The following is a 19,541-nucleotide window of genomic DNA, read 5'->3' as shown; positions in this document are numbered from 1 at the left end:
AGATAAGAAACTACACGTATTTCATATGAGAATGAAAAGTTTCCTGGTAGTTCTGTTCTCTGAGATCTTAAAAAAAGAGGGTCATTCAAGGATAGCCCAAGTACAAGTACGCCAATATAATAGACTGAATGCCAAACGTATTGATGGATCAACAACACGATTAACTTCCAATCTTTTTCCAGTTTGTGGGAGGAAGAAAAATACCCAGCCAATGCCACAAGTGCAACTCCTGTGCCAAACCAAGGTCAGAACGCTGACACAATTTAAAGGCGTCAGCAGCATCACAACATCATGGGATTCTATTTACCACTACATTTTTCACAGTGTTAATCAGGAATAGAAAAGCCAGACGTTGGTCAATAAGTCAGAACTTTAGTCATTAAGTGGTGGCTTTCTGGGCAAAGACGCTGCCTACAACAATTATAATCATTCCCTCATCAGAAGTCAGAGATAGCACCTACCAGACTTAGCAGCAAAGACAAGAATTCAAAAAGGTTTCAAAGTGTTTTAAAGGTAACTGCGGTGACTAGATCGAGTACTCTGACCTCTTGAGCTATACAGGCCACAGAAATTCTACTCCTTTACTGAAATCCAAAAATCCTTGTTTAAAAGCTACGAAAAGGGGGGGGGAAGGGGAGGAGGGGAAAGGAGAAAGAGGAAAGAGGAGGGGGGAAAGGGAGGGGGGAAAAGGGAGGGGGGAAAAGCAGGGGGGAAAGGGAAACCACTGTTTAAAGATTTCCAAACATCTCAACCCTTGGCTTCCTTTTCTTTTTTCCAGTAGTTAATCATTTCATACCTTCAACAAATTTATCTTCTTGCTAATATACTTATCCTTAACTTCTAATCCTAGATCCTTTCTCAGTTAGAGACTGAACACTTCCTGCACAACAAGCTCAAAGTGCACCAAAATTAGGTCTGTAATATCATACAAGGTTTCAGATACAGATGTAATGATAAAAATTCAATATTTAACAAAGTATGGATGACTAGTCTTTAAAACAACTACTTTTGCGCTCAATAGCATGTATCAGAGAATATGATTAAGTTCAATCTTTTTTCTTCTGGAAGTAACAGATAAAACTAAGAATATTTAAACTCTATTGCTTCAGCTTCCTGCAAAGCTTCATTAGCAAGTCTTTCCCCTCCTTCACCAGGGTGCTACAACTTTGATTTATGTGGTTTTGATACAAATTCTTTCCTTCAAGTCCAAGTTCCTTCTGTGTACCTTATCCAACCCACCCTCCTACATAAAATGGACCAAATATCTGATCTTTTATTTTATGGATCATGTAACTTAATGCACAATCTTCTGTAAGATCTCAATTTTAGCTTAACACACAATAGTCTGATAAATACCCTTATTAAAAGTGGATACTGACCTTGAGGTGAAGCTGAAGGAAGCAGCAAATCCAGGAAGGAGATGCGAAAGAGAAAGAGTTAAAGTTTGTGAAAACAGTGTCCAGAGATAACAGAGTTCAAGAATACAGAACAAAACAAGCAGATCTAAATTACGTAATGCCACACAGACACATAACTCTTCACAAACACAATGAGCTGCATGTTTTACAGACATCTAATAAAAAAAGAAAAAGGGCATTTAAATTAGATTACACCATTTCACTTAGAGGCAGCTTTCTGCACAGAAAATAATCTCTAATACATAACAGTTCTTGAAAAGGGGAATAAATCAGCTTTAGAAAACTTTGGATTTATATCACAACAGCAGTAGGTATCCTTCTTCAAGAATCCTACCAAAGTTTTTGAAAATGTGGAGGCTGAGATGAAACAAGAATTCTGATGTGCTCCTTTAGGCCATCTTCCAGGGGCTTACTTTTCTCTCCGTGAGTAAGAAAGCTATTTTGTCACTTACACTGTTGAAGACCCAGACTTATTGGAAGTGAATAGAAGGAATAAAAACCACGGAGTAAGTCTTCAAGTCTTAGATCATCTTGTCAAAACTAAAGTTCATCTTTCCTAGTTTTGACGCTGAAGTCACCTTTCCCAAAGAAAAAAAAAAAAGCATCTGCCCCTTCTGCCTACATTGATATATTGATGCTGTTTTCATTCTCCCATATAAGGTGCAATCTAAAATCAATAATGACCAAACAGGCATATCTTTGACAGTTCTCTCCAACATTGTTCAACAGCAGGATTGACCAGGACAAAATGCTGGAGTTTCCTGTATAACAGGAGGCCCCGTAGGTTCATTATTGCTTTTTTCATGTATCCCCAGTATCTTTTCATAGGCATCTGCTGTCAATTTCACTGATAACAGCAATATAAGTCAACAAACAGTTGTAAAATACAGATCTTTTTCATCTGATTTTAAAACTTATTCTTTTTCAGTAAACAGGAGAGAGGAAAAGAAAATGTTCTGTTCCTGCTAAAATTGTCAATTTGGCTTTGACAATGTAAGTTAACATCTCCCATGGGAAGATTTCACCACTAAAGCCTACAGGAAGAATATGATGTGGAGAAAAATATTTCTATATACTGGCTTAGCTACTATACAGTTTATTACTTTTGGTTTAATTAAATATGTAAATAAAATTTAAAGGCCTTATTCCTGGCATGTATTTTATGAACAACAATGTCAATATATGAAATTTGTATAAGCAGCATTTTTAAAACGAGGTACAGCTGAGAAGTGTACTGTTGGTATATAAAAGATAAACCAGCGTGAAGACAATTTTCTTTGTCTTTTAAACTAATATTCTTCAAATCAACTTTTTAAAGGATAGTTGCTTATAGAGGCTGTGTTATCTGGGGAGTTACCACATACTCACTGTATGAGCAAGTCTTCATGTTTCAAAAGCCTCAGTTATTTCTTATGGAAAACTATGTAACTGTAACAATCCTGACAGAAATCAAAGCATAGTTTCCTAAACTGAACTGCAAAACTATAACTGGTCAGATAAATTTAGCAAAGGAAAAAAAAAGGAGGGGGATTGCTTGGCGGAATATGGGACTAAATAAGGTAGGAAAAAAGTGAGTTTTGTCTTTTTTTACTGAATCCAGATCATGCAGGCTTAGAATTCACATGTTGTGTTTCAGGGACCCTTTGTAGTTACTATTCGCATCGTGATGATATTGCAGCATTTTTTCCTTCAGTGTAACAGTGGGAATAAAAGGTACAGCTTAGAATGCAGGACAGCCACGCAGAATTCCAGTGAACCGCTCTCCCCTTTCAACTGGCACTGAAGGTAGCCTCTTTTGCTGGCACAAGATGAAGGCAAAACAGGGTCAGAAAAGCTATGCTGAGGTCATTTGCAATTTTCTCTACACTACAAAAATGTTTTTTAGCCAGCTGCACCATGTTTGTATGGAGAGCAATTACTGCTGCATCTTTGTTCTGTTACAGGCTAAATTCTCTCTTACTGAAAAAAAAAATCATTTTGTGTAATTGCTAACTGCTTTTCCATGTTCTTTATAAAGGTGTGAAATAGAGCAAAATGGTAACTAGGATCTCAGGATGATCTTGTCACTTATCCAAAGAGAAATGAAGAACATGTCAGATGCCTTTGGAAGTACACTAAAATCGACAGAAAATCGGGAAACTGGCTGTTGCTTCAAAACTAAAAATGCGCCAGGCACCCAAAACTGCCCGCTCTCCGGAGCGGGCAGGGCGGATCGGCTCCGCACGCGGCGGCGAGGCCTCCAGACACGGAGGCTGCATCAGTGAAATTGAGCAGAGGAGCGCAGCAAGCGTCTGCCCCACACAGCAGGCCCCAGCAAGCAGCGTCAGACACGCAGGGAGGCAGGTTCGTTACAGAGCACGGCACCCGTTTCCACTCCGCGCTGTTTCCCTTCGAGCAAGGGCACCCGCTCGCAGCCCTCCTCACGAGATCCAGCCGCAGCTCTTCTGCCCGGCCCCAGCAACCGCGTGCTCCGACGCACCGGTCACGCAGGCGGACAAGGCAGACCTAACAGCAAACGGTCGTCTCGCAGAAATCCGCTCGCTTTTCAAATTCTACCTCGTTTACTTTAAAGATATAGTGAATTCGAATCCGATCTGGGTGCAGGTCAAAAAATTTGGTGAGACGTCTACCTTTCAGTATTTCAAATAAGAAAAATATATACTTCAAATCTGTTGATTATTCCAGCTATGTTTTCCTCATGCTTGAGGACTGTAGGGAGTGAAGTGAGTCTCTTACATTAATTTCAGGTGTTTTTAGGGAAAAATTTATGGAAGGATTCCTAGCCAACCTTCGAACTCCACTTGCCTGACAGTGAGTGACTGTGTACATTTAATACTTTTTTGTATTCAAGTTGTTAGACAGGGAGGAATGCATACTTGATCTTCCTTACGCCAGTCTTGAAAGATTAGTTATGTTTACCACTTTTGACACCTTTTAGTAGTGAAAAGAAGGATGGCTGGTCTTTTCCTTTCATTTTAGCAGATTCTGAAAGGGACGGGGGAAAGAGAGAGAAAGAGGATGTGCGTGTGCCTGCATGCCCACAGGCACACACGTATCCACGAGCACAAACGTGACTACAGCTGGTTGGGGAACACCACTTCACTTGCATCCGGGCTATTCCCGGATTTTCCTTTTCGTTATTGCTGTACTCCACAGACTGTATAGAGACCTGTCTCTTTTATTTTTACTGTATAAATAATGCAAAAAAGGTGGATTTTTCTTTTTTTTACTAGTTTGTGAGTAACAGATACACTCATATAGCTTAAAGATGTTGACTGAAATAAAGTTACAAGAAAGCTTTTGGTGTGATGTATTCAAGAGATAACAATGAAACTCCGGTACGCAAATAACTTGGCTGCATTATTTATATAATTTTCTTTCTGATTTTATAATTATCTTAATTTTATCACAGCCCTTACACTCTAGTGATCTAACAGTTGTACTGGGAGATGCTTGGTAAGTAAAATAACTCCTCACTATTCCAACGCAGGCAAGGTACTAGTGATGACTTGAGATGACAGCTCCTGTATTCATTATGGATAACAGGCCTGCAAGAGAATACCTGATAACAACCTTGACTTAATGATAACAGAAAACAGAACTTATCCTACCAAATTTCCTGTGGCATTAAAGAAGCCTTTATAAAAGCACACAACCAACGCATCTCTCTACTCGTAAGCATCTCTCTCATTCAAGGTGCTTCTTGGAGGGTCCAAGATCAGGTCCTCAGTATGCAGAAGAGCAGATCAACAATTGCTTTCAGCCCCTTGCTGAAGAAGGACACTGTCTGTATGCAGTCAAGCAGAGAAAAATCACTCGGTTTAGAAGTGTCAGTCCTGCCTTGTTGAGTATGAAAATAATCTTGGGGCAGGTATTTAGACTGAGGTTCAACGATGGAGTACCACAACGAGTGCTTTCAGCCAGTGCCTGCATCAGCCCTGACCTCCTGATATGTGAAGGGTTGGACTAATCAGGGTTCTCTGACTTTATTTTTTAAAAATAGTTGTTTTTGCAGTAACACAGGGTTTCAGCTCCCCCACTAACACAAGAATACAGAAAGAATGGGAAATAAATAACAGCTAAAGACAAAATGGAAAAAAAGATATCCTATTATACGAAAAAGGTGAGGATAGATTGAGAAGTCACCATAAAATCACTATGATAGCATTTAATCTGGCAGTCTTTCGAAATGAATTTGTAATTACTGGCAATCTTTCTCTTTCTTCTCTTTACAAGACAGATATTTCAAAAGCATTTAGTGAGTTTAGGTGTTGATCTTAAGGCACTTTAACCAAATCCAAGGCAAACCTCTGCCTTGTGAAAATCAGAATACTTCCAAATGTCTAAAGTCAAACACCTGTGAGAAAAGAGGCCCAAGTAACAGCAATCTTTTTCTAAATATATGTCTTATTTTTGGCAGTTTAGAGCAGCTATGCTGACACAAAATGTATTACTTTTTCCTTGATGAAACTATAAGGGGGACTTCAGACTTAATATTCAGTTTGTATGAAGCTAAAGCAAGACCAAAAAGAAAGAAATGATGTCTTCCCTTCTTAGCTTGAAAATGATGAATATCTTAATATATAATAGATTTGTGAGCTCACAGATGGAGCTGGATGTACTAACTGCAGGTGTGACCACTTATTTTCATTACAAGACCTTGTTCTCAGCTGCTTGTCATTCTGCCAAATATTAACAAACTGTGCTGAAATCTTCCACGACAGGTGTCACCTTCAGCCTATTTTTTGAAGGACAATTTCTGCTACATTCTTTACACAAAGAGGCAGTTTTCTTGTGGGAAAAAAAAACCTGTCACAGAGCTAAAGACTTTATAACAGTCTATGCTGAAATGAGACGTGAGTTAATATTACACAGTGATCTTAATTCTGGAATGTTTTAAGTTTTGAGTGAAACAAAATAGACTGAAGTGTTTTAAAGAGGTATTTTTAATGTCATGATTAATTATTTTAGATTTTCCTTTGTCCAAAGTAGAGTTGGATTTATTTTTGGAGGGCCTTCCCATATGATAATATGGAATTATACCACCTCTTAAGGTGAACTTTAACTGTGATGATTGTTACATGTTTTTTTCTTAATTTAATAAAATCCTTTTCAATTTAAATTAATTACATGCACGGATGTGGTTCTTGCTTAGGAATTCTGTTTTTAAATTATTAAAAATTTTTAACTAACACCCAAGTGGAAAACCAAAGAGAATTATAAGAGATAAGTAGTTGTTTGAAAATAAGTATTTCAGCTTTCAGTTGTTGATGTAAGAAGAGCAAAGGGCATAATTTACTAGTATTCTGTTCTAGAAAAAACCATAAAGCTGCTGGAACATGCAGTTAATTGTTCTCTCCCTCTGCCCTTCACAGATCACTACACAAACACATCACTGTCTTACAGACATACAGAACAAGATACTCCCTTCTACTGTTCTCATTTTTCACCATTCTCTCTAGATCACCCTGTGTTTTTGAAACATTTATTTACCATGGAGAATATTTAATTCACAAATATTTAAGATAGTAAGTATCTTTTGGCTGTTATGTATCAAAAATTTGAAGGTTTCACCTTGAACGGGACATTCTTAATTACTTTTTAAGGAAAACTCATCAAAATCTGTCTGTCCTTTATGGGACTGATGATATTCCAAAGCTGGACACTTCCTTTGTTCCCAAATGAAACAAAATCAGTTTACCTTCAGCAAAAAAAAGCTGGTGCCCTATCTCCTTAGGAAAAATACCTATCATATATAGTGAGCATACTCAACTAAATCCCATTTCAAGTCTGTAACAGGTACCGGAGCTTCCACACACGTATATGCCTTCAGTGCTTACTTCTGAAACAACACATGCATATCTATTTACCACCACCTCTCAAGTATATAGGGTCACTTACTTATTTGGAGAAAGAGTATACACATACAAATACATCTGTGTCTCAGCTACTTATATGAAGACTGTGATGGTTATATGCCAGACACTCAGCATCATCCTTCATTTTTTTCTCTTCTATTTTTTTCCTCAGTACAGGATAATAATCACAATGAGATGTAAGAATGAGGCAATGCTGACCTCTGTCAATGATACATTTTAGATGTTTCATTCAGTTTTAGATGGTTCAGGCAGAATCGATAGTAGCAATTAAAACCAAAACACAGCAGAAAATCGGAAAAAAACCCATCAGCTTCTGCAAAGTTTAAATCACAGAAAATAGCAGCAAGCCTGCTTGGGACTGTGGTCTTAACCAGTGTGATAGGTTTGAATACACAGACAGTTAAAGCCGTACTTGACATAACTAGATTCTGTTTAATCTTTTTTTTTTTTTTTTTTTTTAAAAAAAGGCATAATTGCAGCAGACCCAAGCAGCAGCAGCCGGGCAGCCAGCAGTGACATTCCATGCCGGTACGAAACAGTAGCCTTATTTAACACTCACTTTCCCAGGAAGTCCCACACAAACCCCCCTACGTGTTGCGGTGCAGGGACAGACACCTGGCAGGGAGGGTGCAGTTTGCAGGAGGCGTGCTTTCTGAGAAAAGGCACAGTCAAACAAACAAACAAACAAACCAAAACCAAAAAGACCAAACACCCATATGTACCAAACAAAACAGAACTCATGGATGCAAAACAGGACAACAAAAACAGAGAGAAAAAGTGAGGAAGGAAACGAAAGACAGCATGAGAAGTTACAGACACAGAGGAGGTTGTGGAAGGCCAGTACAAAAAGCAAACAGTTAGTTAGAAGAAAGTGAATAGTCAGACATTACAACACCCTCTACAACACTACAATCAGGAGACAGAAACAAAACTGGTCGATCTGTTCACCCATAGAGGAAGTGTGGATTTAGAGCCCATCTCCCCATAAGAAAAAGCAAAATCCTACCCACAGAGAATATAAATTCATGGGCTGGTGCCTTAAATTTGATATTCACTCTAGAGCATTTTTCAAATTTTTGCATAGCATGCACTGTATTTAATACGTGACTTTTGGATATCTTTCCTCCCATTCACAGTTGAAGAACAACCCCCCTCAACTAGAAAATTGCAATAGTTACTAAAGAGCGAAAGCATTTCCCTCTTTATTTTAATCAGAACCGAAGGCAGTTTTGCCATCTTTGAAAAGGTCTCAGACAGTAATCTTCTGCTTTTCATGTTCTCCTCCCATCCTTTCACCTTCTCTATTTACCTGTACATAATTCCCCAAAACGTGGCTCATTTCTTCTCTTCTATGGATGAAGCCATGTTATTATTTCTCTTCTCCTCATGACATACGGTCTACTTGTCATTTAAAACTAGTATGAGGAAAAACTCCAAGTGGAGATTCTTTCTCTTTTCCCTTTTTCATTAACACATTTCACCTCCGAATGTGACTTATTTTTTTTCTCATCTTGCTCTACATGTTAGAATAAGTCTGTAACAGACGCAGCTATATTCACTCTTGTTTACAAATGGTTCTGCAAGCACCAAGTTTCTTTTCTGTACAAAGGAGTTTGATCAGCTGTAGAAGCACCAGAGGGTAGGATAATTTCCAGCTCACCCTACATGGACCACAGTTTAGGAAGGGCTTTTAAAAGGTAAAACTATCCAATCTTTTCAGGAAACCTGACTGTAGCGCTAGAATGTCCATATGTAACATTTCTAGATATATCAGTTCAGGATGAAAGAATGTTGTATAATCAAGCACAGTAGACAAAACCAGAACCAATCTATATGTTTCATAGGCATTTTAAAACCTCTGCTCGTGTATAAAAACTCATGAAGAAGACAAAAGCTTTCAAAGAACGGGAGGGTATGGGAGCAGTCGAAAACAACTAAGACCAAATCGAAAGTTCAGTAACTATTCAGAAAATCAGAAGTTATTAGTCAAAATCTCACCTTAGAGTATCTGGTCTTAAAATCTTTTTTTTTCAGTGTTGTGATTATGTTACAGTTCCACCTGAAAAACCATGTCAGGAATTGATACTTTTCTAATTCATGACACTCATGCTGTTCATTTTAGATCCCTAGCCCTATAAGATCTTTTCCATCCCTGTTTACAGGGCTTAGAGAATGTGAATGTTCTTAGATCTTCATTCCTTGTTTTACATGGCTGCAGGCAGTCACACGATCACAAAAGTAATCTTTTCTTTGACATAGCTGAAACAATATAGAAAGCTAGTATACTAGAATTCCATCTATTCAAATTACTAGGAATAAAAGAAGAAATACTCTATTCAATCTCAATACTGGCAGAAAAGAGAGCAAGCTAAAAAGAGAAGTGTGTCACTTATTTTTTTTTTCATAAGAGCAAAGATCAGATGGAAAGAAGGAATGGGTAGCAGTGAATAGCTAAAGCATTCCAAGAAATTGTTATGGAACTATCTCCAGTCATTTCTGGGTTTTATGCTTTCATTGACATAGCAAGAATGTGATCTGTGACTGTTAAATAGCAAGAAACTACCACTGTAACACGAAAAACTTAGTAATTGCTTCGTATGTCTCTGGAATTGCATCTTTTCAAAGTAAAGAAAGTTGCTATATAAGTCCTTGAAGGCTAGGTGCCAACGCTTTTATCTCTAAGAGAGATGAAGGCCCAGCCTCATTTCTCTTCTTTTTTATTTTTGTTTTGTAAACTATAAACTCTTTTGATTATAGGTTTCTATGTGTGTTCATTCAGTGCTTGACGCTGCAGGTCCCAAACTTGATTAAGAAGGCTAATGTAATAAAAAATCAGACTAGTAGCAAAAATCTGCATAAAATAAAATTTTCTTCCTGTCATTCCAACCTCCTCTAGGGATTAGGTTGTGAAGAAAAATGACTATTTCCAACTTGCTTTTCCTAAACAGGTAATTACTCTTGCACATAAAAAAAAAAAAAAACAAAAAAACAAAAAAACAAAGCACTAAGAACATATTTCCTCCTCACACAGTATTTCTATTAGAAGTTTTCATCTTATTCCCTGAGCCCTAGTCAGCTTGCATGCCTTAGCATGGTTACAGAGTGAACTCTATGCCTGAGATGGGCACCTATATGCAATCTGTAAAAACACGCTGAAAAATATGTTTTCTGGAATAGCTATTTACTTTCCTCATGTCTAAACTTAAATGTATCTAGTCTATCAACCTATTGTTTAGTTGCTCTGCTGAATACAGAATGTATTAAAGGACTGAAAGTTTTATCATTTAGAAAATTGAGAACACAGATAAAAATGACATATCCTCAGTTTCAGATGTTCAAGTTTGTATCATAGATGTAGAGAATTTTGGTTAAGTAGAACAATAAAGAAAATTGACAGGATGCTGTTTACAATCACAAGGAGAAAAAAAACTTAGCTGACATGTTGAACTGTTCCAGAGCAGTGTCACCTTCAAGGAAACAAGAATGCATCCTACCAAATGATATGACTGGGTAAAGTCATTTAATCCAGTGGGCTCATCACAGTATAATTAATTGCTCTGATTTTAGTTAGCACATTCAGACTCTTCTTCTCAGAGGATTTATCATTAGGCTGTCCTTGCACAGGATGAAGGAAGAGAAATGTGAAGGCATACAGCAGAGGCAGAAGAAAGGAATAAGAAGAGGTACCTGACCATTCCAGTTAATTCTTTCTCTGAACATAGTAAAAACAGAAAGGCAGATTCCTAAGGGTAGACTCAGTATTAGCAAAACTTTTCGGAAAAATATATTTCAAATCATTCAGAGCAGCCCATAATTTGATTATCATCAAGCCAATGAACAGTTACCACTGCCATCATGAAGAACCTGAAATGTCCTTTACTCCCATAATTTTCCAAACACTAAAATGCAATGCAGTTAAACAGTGATAGGCTAAAAATTAGAAAGACTATTCTGGCAGAAGGCAAATGGAAATTACCACATTTCTATTTTGTTGTTCCAAGCCAGTGATTCTATTTAGTGAATGGTACCACAAACACAAAAATCTGCAAGTAATTCTACCTAGAAACTCCCCTCTGGCACATAGCAAGGTTGGAAAATGACAGAACACAAAATCTGTTTCAAGGCTTTCCCAAGATCTGTTAGGACTGTGATACATATGATGTAGAATCATAATAAACTATCATTTTTGTTCATGAAATTAATGCCTAAAAAGCGTATCAGAGCATCTTGGCTCCAACAGAAAGCTAATAGAAAATGTTAAAAAGTACTGAATCATTTGGTTTGCATGAAAGCAAATCTATTTATTCAGCTTTAAACAAGCTGAAGTTTACCTGTGTCTCTACAAGCACAAAGAGTTTCAATGCCATTTTTCAGAGGAACCTGTTTAACCAATATTCCAAGCTTTTAAAAGTCATTTTCTCTGCTTGGTTTTTGGAGAATCATATGTCAGGAGTGTATTAAATTGAACAACCAAATTGTTTTCCAAACATACTAACAGTGCTGGCAACTTTTCCTACCATCTCCATTCCCTTACAGCTCCTTCTACCCATCTAGCTCTATTCACATCAGCCCTGTTTTTGGGCAGCCAGGTAAAGAAAGCACATAGTACAGCATCTTTACACTTATAAATACAAAATAAAAGGACTGAAGTAGAAAAACTCTAAACAGATTTTCCAAAAATAGCCACTCCAAGGTTTCTGAGAGAAGAAAACTGGAATAATTTATCTTTAACTTTGGTCAGCTATTTTGCTCCTCTAGTAAATATACAACATTCTCACCTCTCTAGTTCTGCTATCTTCTTATCCTTATCATTCTTCTCATTTTCCATCTCTTTCAAGATTTCTAAAAGACGATCCACTTCAGCTTGAGCCTTGCTAGATTCTTCCCGGTATCGAGCTACCTCACTTTCCAGCTGTTGCATACGATCGCTCAGCTCTGGGCTGGCCCTAGCCTCCAGTGCTGCCTCATGAGCCTGTAAAGAAAAAAGTTCAAGAAAAACACTCCATTCACATATACATATTTTACGGATACTATGAAACACTGTCTACCTAAATTCTATTTCAAAATGGCAAAATTAATTATTAAACAGAAATAAACATACTGTGTACAAGCTACCTTTAAGTATGGGTGAATACTTTCTAGAAAAAGGAAAATTCAGAAGCAGATTAAAAAAAAATCACTTAAAAAAAAAAAAAAAACAAACAAACAAAAAAAAAAAAAAAAACAAAAAACCTGAAAGTGACTTTTTGATCTGAAACAGAAGAGGTCCTAGAATATCAAATAAATTAAACTTCTTAAAACAAAGGCAAAGTGTGAGGTGGATGTGAAAGTTCCTAAAACAAACCTCTAATGCAATCAGAGATGAAACTGGAGAATATGTAGTTAGTTATCCGTGACATTTTTAACCTAGATAATCTAGAAAAATGAATCAGAGTTTAGTAACCTTCAGTAACTAAATCTGTACACTGTCATAATTGTACAGAATGCGCTTATGCATTGAAATCTGTACTAGTTATCTAAAGTATTTAGATTATAGCTAATATGAGTACGGCTATCTACTGAAATCATCTTTGCCCTGCCATCACGTCTGTGAAAATCAGGTTAGGGGGACAAGAAGCATCCCAGGACTGAGGATAAAATGACTCCAGTGAATAGCCAGTTTTTATTTTCAAATGATCTGTTTTGTTGTAAAAATCACTTATTTATTAGTAAAATGAATTAAAGAGTTCCTAAGCATAGCAAAGACAAAGAGAAGGTGATACTTATGCTGGAGTTTAAACCAATAGACAGTGGATTAGCTTTTCAGGATCCCAAATAAGTTCTCAGTTTTTAAGAGGGGAAATGGACAAATGTCACCTTCATGGGGTATTTTCACTTCACCCTTCTACTCTTGCGTCTTGAACTAATCTTTGATATTAGTTAAAGCAGTTTTGAAACTGCTCAAATTTGCTTCAGTGAATGGCAGATTTAGGGGAGCTATTCTGTCAACCAAGACTGCCTGTGATCTCAAGGTCTTTCTCTTCTCTGGAACAAACCTAGGACAGAATATAAAGCCATTGATTTTTTCCCCTTTGTGCATCTGTGGAAGGTTCTTTCACAAGCTGCCAATATTCAGCTCCAAAGCACAGTAAGTCTAAATCCAGTCGTTTAGAATTCTGTTACTGTTAAGGTAATCAGGCAGAAGGGTAGTAGCATAAACCTCAGGGATATAGCTTGCTGCTGCCAAAAATCCCAATAATAGCAAAAATACACTTGGAGAAAGCTGCTTAGGTTTTCAGCAAAATGAGACTGGAGGAAAGTACAAGTTCATTGACCCAAACTTTTTACCTTAAAACCTCTTGACTTTATTTAACTCCATTAAAATCAAGGCCATATTCTAGTGAAATCCTATATAACTCTAAGCAGAATATTTTCGGATGGAAGGATCCCCTTTTTTTACTTGGTTGATGGCATTAGGATTCACCTGGGCTGCCTCAAGGCTGGAATGCTTCAAATTTTAGGACCCTGGTCCTGCCATAGCCTGTCCAAGGATCTATCCTAAATTGTTCTGTTTTTTTGGAAACAGGAGTTCCTGAAACCTGTACAGCCTGCACAGTAGTTTATCCTAGAATGAAACGCCAGACAACAGCACGTCTCCCAGGCAGTATATTTAGCAGGTGTGCTCAACAGCTACACATCCTAGAAGAACAGGACCTGAAGCACGGGGTTTAGGGGGTCTTGAAAGAATCTCCACTTGTAAGCAACTTTCATGTCAGATCTCCCAGGTCCACTGTCACTGAGCACTAACTGTGAAAATCCTGCTTCTCAGTCTGTAACCAAGATTCAGTTCCAAGTGCTGCCCCGGTGAGCCTGGAAACTCTGAGAACCCATTTGGAGTCAGGGAGGGTCTTGACTGCACCACAAGCACTTTGAATTGTAAGTGCTTTGGAAAAGGTAAGGCAAGCAGGAATCCCCAGAACGTGCGACCAAGATGATGCAGATTCTGGGAGGCCATAGCAGCAAAGAGACTGACAAGCGTGTCAGGTCCACTGAGCAGCTGTAGGGATCTGGGAACATATTTTGCTTTGGAAAGAGTGTTGCTGGGTGTTCCCAAAATACTGGAATTTCCAGTCTGCAGGAAATTTAAAGTATTTCATTTCATTTCCTTTTCAACCATACCTAAACTTCAAACAAAAACTCCACCCTGCTCTCCCAAATGCTGTTTTGCTGGAACTGGAAATGCCATTTTGGGGGGGGCAGCTTCATCTATAAGTAACATCTCTTAAGAGACAGGGTGGACAGTTAAGTTTCGTTTTCACCAGAGGCACAGCCTGAATTCTTCTGACTTCTCCTGTACTGAAATGTTTGAAACATTTCAAATTGTTTTAACAAATACTCCTCCAGACACTTTAAAGTCATCCAAAATACATAATCAGATAATCAAGAAACTTTTTTAAAAAATGTAAAGCTAGGCTGTTAGCTTGGATTACTGAGCTCTCTAATTCTAAGTAAGTTATAAAATCCAATGCAATTCTACTGTCAAGACAGTCCTGATTTATATTGCCCTGTGCTAATAAAAGCATCTCCACAACAACCCAAGAGACACTACTGAGAGGAGGAAATCAATTTTCTTTTTTAGAAAATTAGCCAGCAAGTCAGTGCGTCTGGTTCTTATAGAACGAAAGGCCTATTTATGTGACATAAACTATTAGTTAAGACACATAACACATGTTATTTGTATAAAACGCACATAAGTATGGATACTTTTACCTAACACAAAGAAAATGTTGCATGATATGGTGCAAACTGGAGACCACTTCCTGAGCTGTGAATTACTGACTGAGTGACTTTGGTCCATTTTGTGGGTTATGTATAAAATATGTGTTACATGACCATATCTAAAACCTTACTTGATTCATTTGTTCTATAGGAGAGAAAACCAGTGCATTTGGAGGTTTCCCACAAACTCTCATGAAGATTTGGAACAAATGAAATTGGCTACTTTCACAATGTAACTGTGAGAAATAACTCAGCATTTTCTTTTTTTTTTTTTTTTTTTTCAGGAAAAAGGGTTAAACACAAACAATGAATTCTTATATGTAAAGCGCACACAATTCTCTCCATCCTCCACTCCCCCAAATAAAGGTAGACAAATTCCAAAAGGAGCAAGTAATTTCATTTTCAAGACAGAATGGACATATAAAGTGACAAATGCACTAAAGGTAGGTTTTTTTGGCTGTACTAAGAAACCATAAGAAGTACATTTTGATAGGCCTAGATATCAAGCCTGACTGAGATAGTACTCCTAAATCTGCAACCTCTTAAAACATTTATAAGCAAATAGGGAAATTTATGATAAAAACCAAATATGTTAGAAAAAGCAACTTGCTTAGAGTGGAAAAAAAACACTGGACCTTCTTCTCTAGTTTCACAGAAGATGTAAATAAGAGATGGTATGTCTACACAGGCCACTGAGGTTACTCAATTAGAAGATACTTTAAACAATGTAACTATTACTAGCCCTGCTATTACCTCCTCATGTCTGTTTCAGTATGGAGTCAAATAGGTGAATTTAAGCTACTTTCAAGAGTGTTTTGAACTTACAGGTTTGAATCTACATTGAAATGCATAAGAAATGTACGTGTTTCAGCTAGAAGACAGCAGCTTCTTCTCATTAAAGCTCATCTGACCACTATTACTGTTTTCCAGTATAAATTTAATTCTAAATTCAAAGTGGTTCAGGACTGAGAATAATTTAGGGTTACTACTCTGGATTTGCTTTCAAAGTCCTCACTATGATTATTAACTAAGAGCTGGTTTAACAGCTTTCTGCTTTTCTGCCCTTAGCCACCATTTCCCATCTGGCATGTGGTAAGTGATTGGGTGAGTGCTTCAGGTATCTGAAGAATAAAAGAAAGTGATTGTTCATCAAATAAATGCACTACGGCTTCTGTTGCTTCCACACAAAATCAGCTGACAAAGCCAATGTCTACAACTACAACAAAGATAACCAAGGTTTCACAGAAATAGGTTCTATTTACAGATGGAGAATAGGGGAAGACATTAAAAAGAATTTCGCAATTTGATATTTCTTGTGCCAAAAAAGCTCTTTACAAAGAGGAAAGGTGATCTTACACAGCTTTAAGTGTGTCAGAGGTGGGGAAGAGTAAAATAGCACAAATCTAATTAAAAAACAGTATCTAAAATGTGAATAAAAATCCCAAATATTAAGACTAGGATTCCAAATCAACATTCCTAAAAAGTTAACTAAATCAAACAGCAAATAATGCATGGTAAACACTTTCTACTTTTACCTACGAATTGAGACACTAATTCAGTTTAACATTTCACATACAAATGCTGCCAAGAACTTTTGGCCATGAAGTAGAAGTTCCCAAGAATACAAAATCCCTTTTTAATCCATCCTACCCCTATCCTACCCTGCGCCTCACAGCTCCTAAAACTAGCAAATGCACACATAAATACAAAAATATATTTGTGTTTTTTATTCCAAGACACAAACACATTTGACTATTTTATCATTTATTCAAATGATAAAACATTTGCATTGTCTTATACCTTATCTTTGTTAGATTCAACAAAAATATAAATTTTTAAGTCTGTATAGTATAAGTCTGGTTATAAACAACCAGACTCGCTCCTCTTTCAGTTCCAATGCTCTAAACAATATGTCTTGTAACATCCTTTCAAGAAGTCTGCATTGGAATGTAAGAGTCTCAGTGGGTTCTCAGACACACTACGTACCAGAAAAAAACTTAAATCTGTCACAGAGTTGTTCATTATCTTATACTTAACAAAACCTTCTAAATCCCTTCCAGGAAATGTATAGTTTTTGTTAACTTGATTGCAAATTTTTGGTACTGAACAAGCAAGAATTTGGTTGGAATCATTTAAGAAAAGTCAAAATGAGAGGAAAATATCTCAGGAGAACCCACTACAGCAAAAAATGATCTGTTAAGAAAAATACTCATGTTTAAACATTAGTAATTTGCAATATAAAAAGTATACAAAGACAGGCAGGAAATGTCCACATTAGGGTTGTTTTTGCAAGTGAGCTTCAGCACCCTTCTGCCTCTTCTCAGTCAGTCTGTAGTCAATGTAACCACATACTGCTTTTTAAAATTTTATTTTAATTTTACAGAAACTGTGCTCTATTCAATGCACAGAAGGAATTTACTCAAGTAATTAAGAGGCAGTCAATACTGATTTTTTGTATTCAGCATAAAGCTCTGTGCCTTATTTACTCTAAACTATACAAACTCTGCTCTGAAAAACATTTTTTTTCCTATGATCTTTCCTACCACGCTGACTATTATTGTAAGCTATTTCTTTGCAAACAATAGTTAATTTCATTTCATAACATCATCAGTGGGAAATGATGATACATTATCTTATTGTGCAGGTGACAAACTGAGATGCCAAAAGATCACGCTATGACATTACTTGCCTTACTCAATACTTTCCAACTCTTAGAAAAAATGATTTATTAATTAAACATGGCTGAATTTCTCCAGACAATAATCTTCTGCCTTAAATACTTCTTGCTCCTTCTTGGATCATTTTTCACACAATATGCAAAATTGCAAGAGTCTTGCAGATAGTAACTTAGCTATGAAATACTATAATGATCACCTCACAACATGAAAATGAGCGAGGCCATGTGATGTAGCATACGTAACTTCCATTTTGCCATTTCCTGCCTTTTGGTAGGAATGTTACCTTAGGGTAACAAAATGAATGTTACCTTAAGGCTTATGGGAGGGGTAGAGTTGTTATGTAGCATTTTCTAGGAATAAGAAAACAGCATTTAGGAGAAAAAAACCACCCAGACTTCCCATTACATAAGATGCTGTTGACACTGTCATGGACCATCACCAGGACTGGAACTTTTAGAGCCACCACACAGCCTCTGCCCAGACAGCTAACAGCATGCAGTACTTGCATATCATGCTCTACGGTGGCTATACCATACTGCTGAAAAAACCATACACCTCCTTCCCAGAATTTATATTTTCTGAGCTCAGAATAATGCTGAGACTCAGAAATTTGAGTTCACTATAAATTGTGCAGACAATATGCTCTCCTGGGCACAGATTCTTCTGCCTACTTGCACCAAGTACAATCCTTTTGTGCGATACCTGTCCCACTCCTTCAATCTAAATTTATCAATGTTATTCAGCCAGCTTGAAATTTTTAGCCAAGATTTTATCCAAGAAGATTCCACATCCTTTTCCTACAGCTTTAGCTCAGGTTTGGGGTACTTTCCTTTTTGTGTGTGTGTGTGTAGTCAGTTCTATTCACCAACACCTCTGGCCCTACACCTTTCGTCTATATGGCACCCCCAACTCATACCATGTCCTTCCAGAGTCCCAGTTCACTACAGTTTTCATGGTAATCCTATCTACTCATTCTCCCACCAATATCCAACCTGTTTTTCTCTTCCAAATGCCTAACTTTCAGTACCGGCTTCCAATCCTAACAAATTATTTGTCCTAATTTATTCTGCACACTGAGATGCTAAATCTTGCTTCTGCTGTATTTGTATCAAGCAGCTGCTTGGAACCAGCCTGGTGTTTGGTGAATAGTGACTGTGCATTCCTGCAGTGCAGGTGGAATCACTGGGAAATGTCACTGCTAAATCTACGATATCTCTGCTGAGCACATGTAAAAAAGTGCTTAACGGTTAGCCAGTTTAGGAAGAGTTAAACAAGGACATCAAAAGTCTCTGGTACAAGGACCATTTTTTTTTATAAAACATTACCATTGTGAAAAAAGGAAAAAAACATTTTTTCATACTTCATTCTCAAAAACTGCGGCTCAGAAAAAGTTCAAAAAGACACAAAACCAAACAAAATCTCAGCTTGAAGCAAACACCATGTGTAATTTCAATTAAAAAGGTTAAAAGGTTTTGCAAAACCATAAACAATTGATAAAAGAAGCTATTTAATAGGATACACTAAACAACTTTAATAATAGATTGTACTAGTAGCTTAACCAATGGGACAGGAAGCTGACAATTTATTTAAGGAGATTTATTAATTTTCTGTAAAAGTCTTGAGCATCTGCTTTTCACACCTGAACAAACAATACTTCGGGGGAAAAAAATATTCTGTCATGAAATACTAAATAAGGGAATCTTTCAAATGCCTTATCCACTAATCTTACATCCTTTAAGAAAGTTTTTTTATTCATTTTCTAATCTTTGTGCTCCAAATACCTTACAATATTTAGTAATTTATTAATG

The 19,541-nt window shown here is 37.1% G+C and overlaps 1 protein-coding gene across 5 annotated transcripts in view; it reads right to left on the bottom strand.

Moving 5' to 3' along the window:
* The window catches only part of ERC1 (ELKS/RAB6-interacting/CAST family member 1), a 302,330-nt gene that overhangs the window by 165,352 nt on the left and 117,437 nt on the right, over window positions 1-19,541 (bottom strand). For all 5 annotated transcript variants that reach the window (XR_009960212.1, XM_062590517.1, XM_062590533.1 and 2 more), the window contains one exon: window positions 12,076-12,269. Coding sequence is in view for 4 of the 5 variants with exons in the window: in XM_062590517.1 (XP_062446501.1) it covers window positions 12,076-12,269 (194 nt within the window). In the remaining variant the exon portion in view is untranslated. The remainder of the gene's footprint in view (window positions 1-12,075; window positions 12,270-19,541) is intronic.

This window comes from Rhea pennata, chromosome 1, assembly GCF_028389875.1.
Source record: "Rhea pennata isolate bPtePen1 chromosome 1, bPtePen1.pri, whole genome shotgun sequence".
NCBI classification, from domain to species: Eukaryota; Metazoa; Chordata; class Aves; order Rheiformes; family Rheidae; genus Rhea; species Rhea pennata.
Note: the sequence above shows the minus strand (reverse complement) of the source record. Positions and strands in the feature narration are given on the sequence as shown.